This window comes from Diuraphis noxia, unplaced genomic scaffold, assembly GCF_037042655.1.
Source record: "Diuraphis noxia isolate RWA-SAM2 unplaced genomic scaffold, SU_Dnox_SAM2 contig0004, whole genome shotgun sequence".
In the NCBI taxonomy this organism is placed as follows: Eukaryota; Metazoa; Arthropoda; class Insecta; order Hemiptera; family Aphididae; genus Diuraphis; species Diuraphis noxia.
Genome location: NW_028301714.1, coordinates 36,929,041 through 36,937,285, shown reverse-complemented (window position 1 = coordinate 36,937,285; position 8,245 = coordinate 36,929,041). Strand labels below are relative to the sequence as shown.

General features: G+C 29.2%; 1 protein-coding gene across 1 annotated transcript; it reads right to left on the bottom strand.

The window, feature by feature from the left end:
• Positions 1-1,141: 1,141 nt before the first annotated feature.
• Positions 1,142-6,872, bottom strand: LOC107169446 (maltase 2-like). Its single transcript, XM_089226591.1, has 10 exons — positions 6,617-6,872; positions 5,207-5,386; positions 4,980-5,137; positions 4,434-4,562; positions 4,065-4,303; positions 3,692-3,890; positions 2,873-3,128; positions 2,602-2,797; positions 1,698-1,841; positions 1,142-1,571 (listed from the first exon to the last, which is right to left on the bottom strand). Exons 1-10 carry the CDS (start codon positions 6,795-6,797, stop codon positions 1,487-1,489), a joined length of 1,767 nt encoding a protein of 588 aa, XP_089082717.1. The 5' UTR covers positions 6,798-6,872; the 3' UTR covers positions 1,142-1,486.
• Between the last annotated feature and the right edge of the window lie 1,373 nt (positions 6,873-8,245).

The window sequence follows — 8,245 nt, the reverse complement described above, 5'->3', positions numbered from 1 at the left end:
CGGTTAGAATTAGCGGTGATTTTAAAATAACAATAAATCCGGTATTAGAAGGGACTGAATACCCTCTTCCAAAAATAGAACATCTATATGCAAATATTAGTGGTTCAAAATATTTTTCGAAAATAGATTTAAAAGACGCATACCAACAAATGGTTATTAAAGAATCTGATCGCAAATATACCACTATTAACACACATAAAGGTTTATTTAGCTATACACGTAACCCTTTTGAATAAAGTCGTCAGCAGGGGAGTTTCAAAAAGCTATGGAAACTTCCACAGCAGGTCTTGAGGGCATAGGTATATTCCAAGACGACATTATTGTTGCAGGTTCCACTATCACAGAACACAATGCTCGTTTAGACAAATTACTAAATGTATTGTCAAATGCAGGTTTAAGAGTAAAGTTGAATAAATGCAAATTTATGTAAAAGTCAATTGAATATTTGGGTCACAGGTTAGATGAAAATGGTTTACACACACTAACAAAACACACAGATGTTATAAACGATAACATTGTCCCAGAAAATAAAACATTGCTAAAATCATTTTTAGGTTTAGTTACGTATTATATACAATTTATTCCAAACGCTGCAAATATTTTAAAACCATTGTACACTATTTTACGTAACGGCAGTGAATGGAATTGGACACCAGAATGTGACCAAGCATTCAATAAAGTCAAACAAATTTTAATTTCGAAACCCGTATTGATACATTATGAACATAATATAAAGTAATTTTCATTTTGCCAATAACCATAAAAATGATAATTACTGGTAAAATTAAATTACATAAAATAACTATGATTATGGCTATAAATTACGACTATAGCCATGTTATAAATAAACAGGCATGTTTTCTCTTTTCTTGATAATATTGCTGATCTTTTATCAACTATGCTTATCACGATAATATTTATTGACAATATTTGTATCCATAAAAATGTATTAAAATTAAAATACAAATTGTTTAATGTTTAGACACAATACCATTGTAACTGAAATGAGTATTATGGGCCCTACACAGGTTTATACGAGTCGCAGGGTGTTCCCTGGCACACCAGGCACACCCTATAGATTTTCCTATGATATGAGTTTAGTGTATATAAGGTAGGTACATGAAAATAACAAAAACAAATGTTTAATATTATGCTTTGATTTATTTTTGCAAATTACTATCACATAATATAAAATGACCTAATCCACCACTGTATGTATACATATGTATAAAATTATATTGTTGGACATGGTTATAATAGCTTAATATAAAGTGTTTGTATACACTTTATATTAATCTTGAACACTTTTGAATTTTTGTTGTTTTTAACAATAAATTAACGTTGAAAAAAACCACTATTATTGTTGTACGTATGCTATGAAATTAATAAAACATGAATACAAATAGTGTATAAAAACTATGCATTACGTTTCAAAACCAATTATATTTTAATTTGTACTTGAACTTTTATACTTTCTTCAATATTTTTAATAGTCTGCATATGGTTTAGCTGTTGAAAGAACAAGAGCTGCTTTTGGTCTCAAATGTAAGCGATTTGTGTGTATCACATTACTAAAAATTAAAAACAAAATTAAAATTACAGCAATAATTGTTGCATACAAAATGGGGCTTTTGCCCCAAAAATGGTACTGTTCGTAAAAAATTATAATATTAAAATGTTTTAAGTTTTAAACTTACCCAGTAACATAACCTGAGTTTATACTTGAAACTTTGACTTTTAATGTTTCTGGTAACGTTTGTCTAGCTTCTTTTATATTAATTGTTTCTAGTTCACTGCCGAAATTAATGACAATGAAGAAAGTTGGATGATCATAAAAACTCCTGAAATGAATAAATCACCAGCATGTAACTAATATAGGATATAACATATGAAGATACATATTATATATATCACATGTAGCATAAACAATTTTATGGGGCTAGGTAAATTGAGTCCGAGATAAGTTTGGTTCATTTTGCATAAAAAATAATTATATTATAATTAATAAAAATGCATGTTGCTATATTCAAAATCATATACATGCAGTCAATGAATGTCTACAAATCACAAATAAAAATTTTATAGTGCATATTTTTAAATTTTAAATGCATATAAATCGTTTTTCCCTGGGACTCAAATTACCTACTACCTAATTTTTCTGGGACTCAACTTACCTACTACCTATTTTTCACCGGGACTCAATTTACCGAGTTAGGGACATTTGGGACTCAATTTACCAACCCCGAATTTTATTCATCGAATACCCATTAATCGATTTTTGTATTATTTTCTTCAGAAATTAACATTTTCAGGATCAGTTATTCGATGGATTGTTTTATAGTAGGTACATTAATGTAATTAGTAATTACCTATTTTTGTGTTGACAATTCATTATTTTAATTATTAATCGGTTATCATTTAGGTGCTAAAACTGACTTAAGACTACCGATATTATTGTAAGCGGGCGTGGGTTCAGGCCCACACGGAAATTCAAAACTAATGGGCCCTTGGCAATAAGTACATTTTATATAATATTTGGATATATCGTTATTATTTATCAATTTTTAATTATTATTTTTATTCCTTATCTATGTAACTTACCTCGAAAATCCGAACACCCATTTAGACAGTATGTATATGTGCAAGTCTCCTTTGATGATTGTGGGGTTCTCCCTCAAGCGCGACAACTGTCTGTACGTCTTAAGGTGACTTTTATATTTGGACAAACTAACCAAATTTTCATTCCAGTAGTCCGGGTTGACAGGAAGCCACGTTCCATTTGTTCCGTTAGTAAAACCTGTGGTGATGGAAATGTTCTATTATTATCATTATTATTGTCGTATCGGTGAAAACGGCAAATATAATTTTATACCTGCGTTTTCAGAGTCATTCCAGGGAAACGGAGTTCTGGCTGGATCTCTAGTGAATTGCGTGTACCGCAATGGACCGACGTTACGTCCTGCCGGGTCCACAGTTTGGTTCCAGCGGACATACGTGTTTTGTACACCCAACTCGTCGGCATAGTACGTGATTGGGGTTCCAGGCAACAGGAGTTGTAACATGTGTAGGCCGTCCACCAACAACGGGTTCGTCCTAGTCGCTAATCGCGAATTGTCGTGATTGCCGAGCTAAACCACACAAATGAAAAAAAACACAGTTTTCAATTTTTACACTGCATAAGCAATTTTTTTTAAATATATGTATAATATAGATATATTATTAACTTTACACGTGACACGACACAGCACAGGGTGATTCTTTTATCGCGAAAAAGTGATATTAATACATATGAAATATAAGTGTTTTTGAAAATATTATTTCAAATTATCACCTGGGCATCTATTTTAGGTAAATTGCAAATTTTTTTAAATAAATTTATATTTTTACTGTTTTATTATTGTCTATTTTTTTTTTTTTATATAATAACAACATACCTATTTTGATTAAATATTCCAAAGCAGAATATTTTTCTGAGTATATAAAAGAATTAAAAATCAATGATAAAACTAAATTGTTATTAGTAAACAATAATTTAAAAGTGTAACTGAACTAAAATTTCGATGATTGGTTAGCTCCAAAACATTGTTTGGTATAGAAAATTATCGATATTATATTCGTTTCATGATAAAATAATCGTCTTGTGTATAATGACACGCCAATGGTGATAGTCTATATAGTATCAGATACTGACCACCCAGTTGGGCCATTTGTCTTCAGGCATGTTCACCATCCAGGATTTAACCATATCGTATACATCGTAAGCGTTAGACTGCTGACTGAACGAAGTGATGAACATAAAGTTGAACGGAAAATGAGCTCCAGGAGATGTCGTGTTTCCGTAGTACATCATAGTTAGATTCATTGGCGAGTAACATTCCACCATAAAGAAGCTGTCATATACGAATTCATAATATTATAATGACAAATATGTGCACGAATATTATAATCATACGACGAGAATTGGTAAATATTATATACGTAAGTTACTATTATTACTATTATCATTTACTATTATTTGAAACGTTTGTGAATCTCGATGAATAGGGGTTAGGTTTTTTTCTTACTTTGTCATATTTTCAGCTGTCGCATATTCGTCCAACAGATTTCTCCAAACACGCACCATTTCAAAAGTTTCCGGTTGATCTACAGTGTTGGTGTGCAACAACGAATCGTAATCAGTGTCTAAAATGCCGATTTTGTTTGATTTTGATTCATCCTCCAAATCTTCCCTTTCGTAAAGGAAATTGACAGCGTCGAATCTGAATCCATCTACACCACGTCCCAGCCAAAAGAATATGATGTTCTAAAGACGTGTTTATATTAAATTTTTATTTACGTCCATAAAAATATTATGTAAAATCAATAGTAGTACTATATGACGTGTATAATATAATATGATCATATGTAAATTTTAAATAAGTGATGATCAATACTTTAATTTCTTCCACGACCATCGGACATCTGTAATTCAAGTCTGGTTGTTTTACTTGAAACGCATGGTAATAGTATTGTTGGCGTTGTTCGTTCCACTCCCAGGCAGACCCAGTATTGAAAACGGCCACCTGAAATAGCCACAAAAGAACAATTCACAATATGTTCAACACGATTGATGATTTAATAAAAAATACCAACCATACTGTTAATAGTTCGTTAATATAAAACATTACAGATACCTTTAACGGAGAGACCTAATGAAGTAACTTTTGTTTAAATTAACATTATAACATTTTTTTAAATTTTTTTGTAATCTATAGAAATTGATTAAGTAAAATAAGTTAATTAATTTGAAAGGCTATCATATATTTTTGATACTCCTAAGATAAGTTTATTTCTTAAATTATTTACCATCTATAAAATTTTTATCCACTTTGTCATCCGTTTAACTTTATCTATAAAGTACCTATCTATTTTTTACAGGTTTTTTGTTAAGCAATTTATATCCATTATAATTTTTTGTCAAATAGATTTTCATTAATTACCCAGTTGTTCGGAGGTGTTCTGGTACCATTTTCACTGATGATTGGGTCTTTCCACACGTAATAATTTGTGTAAGGTTCAATTCGCTGTACAGATTTTGTGAACCACATATGTTCGTCACTCGTGTGGTTTGGCACAAAGTCCAACAATACTTTTATACCTTTTAATCAATTAAGGTAAAAATACGTCTTATACAAACATCAACCGAAGACTCCAGTCATAAACGTACCTTTTTTGTGGAATTCATCTCGCATCCGGTCAAAGTCTGCCATAGTACCGAATAATGGTTCGACCTGCTTATAGTTTGATACATCATACCCAAAATCATCTTGAGGAGATTGAAATATTGGAGATAACCAAATTGCTCCAACATTTATACTCTTAAAATAATCAACTTTTTCCGTAATACCTATTTGAAATTTTAAAATAGTAAGTAGGTAAGTATTATCTCAACTCTCAAGTATTATGGTCCCCAAGAAAAGTGAACTTTATTGTTTTATTAACATATTTTTAAGTATGTTGAATTGAAAACAACTGTTAATTCTAAATGATTTATTCAATACCCATAGATGTTTATTCTTTATATAATAATATTTTAGGTTTAAAACAATATTCTAAGAAAATTGCAAGATGATGGAAGCGAACAAATATTTTTCGCTAAGTGTTTGCACAAGCAAGTTCCTGACTATTAAATGATAGCCTTGAACAATTACATCTGAAAAATGGATCTATCAAAACCTAAAAAATATTATCCGTTCTCCAATTTCAAAGATATGCGTTGCTAAATAAAAATCTATCTACAATTTTAAACATTTTAAACAGTTAAAAAATTGATTAAATTTTTTTATATTTCACATTTTGTAATTTATTGATATTGCAAGCCATTTTTAGTGAAACATCAACTAGCCTTCTAGCTGTCATAGTTTAAGAGAAAAGTTAAAAATTACAGCTTTTAGGGCTGAATACAACGATGTTTTTCTGGATTCTAATCATTATATCATTATACCACTTGAGATGATTCAAATCTACCTCATAAATATCTTATATTAAAGTTGAAATGAAATTTAAAAAAATAAAACATATTTATACTAAGGATATATAATTTATGAATATAAATAAGTAGTAACCAAACAACTATCATTCAATTGAAAGTCTATTCTGTCATCACATACACTTATTGTGTTAAATAATATAAATTTTGCATATTTTAATAAAAAAAAAATAAGAAGTACTAATACTACCTTAATTAATCACCTACTAATTATTACTGAGTTACGTTTTTATTATTTTCCTATTTGCCACAAATTCTTGAAACCTTATAAATTCAAATTTTTATTATTCCGATTACTATACCTATGCTTGATTAAAAATCAAGAAAATAAAAGACTAGGTACCAAAAAGTATTGCTGAATTCTTTGGATTAGTTTAAAATATGTTCATGTAAGAATCTTGAAACTTTATTTTTAATAATATCACTGAAACTTGACAAACATTAGAAAATATAAACAATATGAATACTTTAATTTTTAATTCGTATTAGAATCATACCTAAGATACTGTTTTTATATCTTTATTTTGTTTAATATTTGAAAATCCATGTATTTATTTAATCAAATACAAAATAATACACAGTACGTACCATTGAAATCTCCAATTCCATCGCCGTTACTGTCTTTAAAAGAACGAACGTAAATCTGATAGATAATATTCGATTGCCACCATTCTGGTTTAAATGTATCGTCGAATCCTTTGAATATGTACTCTGCAGACACAAATGTATGGGCGACAAACAACGATACAAAAATAATTATTTTAAACATTCTGACGTTAAAACGAATTACAAGCGTTAATGGTGTGACGGCTCATGAAGGCAGCCACCAATATAATGGCTAATCCAAATAGGAATCGTATTCATATATTTATATGTGTTAAGCTCATAATTATTATAATCAATGATTACCTATTTATTATCCAAACCATTTTAATCTTTATTGGTCTAAATAACATTATATTATACTAGCTAAATACCATAATACTATATAACCCTATTTTATGACAGGTATATTGAACTGTATTACCGAATGTCAATATTACCTTTAATTTATGATCGTTATACTATAATATTAAAATAGTTACTGAATGTTAATAAGTGCTATACTATCTAAATTTAACAGGTTTTTTCGTTAAATTAAAAAACTTAAAAAATTGGTACAAAGTTATCAAATTTATATCCAATTGAAACATTAATTTTAAGGAAAATAATTTTTTGGAATATAAATTTATTAAAAAATAATAATTGAAAAGAATTACATAATAAAGGAATTAAACTTTTGAGGAATAATTTTTTTTTAGAATGTTTTTTTTTTTTTTTGGAACACTACATTAAGAGCACGCTACGAGAATTTTGTCTGTGCAATATCGTTTTTATTTTTTCGATATCAGAACTACAAACAAAGTTATTCATGCTTAAAAAACACAAAATTAATATATTATCAAACAATAAGAATTGTTTTTTGTATAAGTGATATTGAAAAAATAAAAATTATATTGCACAGACAAAATTCTCCTTTTTATATGGTGAAAATTTCGTTTCTTAGTCATAACTGTATCTTTCTCGGTTCTTTCCCGCACGAAACAGTTTTAGCAATGTTACGCACTTGTAAGACGGAGACAACACATGCGGGTGTAGCGTCCTCTTAAGAAAAATTTAAAACGGAAAAATACTGACACCTGGAAACATATTATGATGAAACAATATTAAGGGGGAGATTAAAACACGGGATTGTATTAATCTGAAATGTATGATATATTTTGTTTAGTTAAGAGGGCATTTAGATAAACAATGATAAGATTGATTTACGGCGGTTACCCTGTGACCTACTTGAAGTGATGTTCCATAGCTAATGTGTAAGGTGTCAACATTCTAATCATTTTTCGGACTATCTCCGTCCTGATTAATATTTTGAATTTTCCTTGTTTACTAATAACATTATTAAAAAAAGCGGGTAAGTGGTTGTCGCTCTGCTATACATTAGGGGGTGGGGTGGACCTCTGACTAGGATAGGTTAAATTTGAATGCAATGATAGGTATCATTGTATACGAAAAACGATTCTGAACCGAGATGATTTGTCAGTCTAGGATAATATATTATATTTAAATATTGTCATATATTCTATTTTGAAACAAATATTTTATTTTTCAATTAGTACGCATTTTGCATAGGCATGGTTAATCAATTTTTCCAAAAACATTGCATGTAGTTATCAT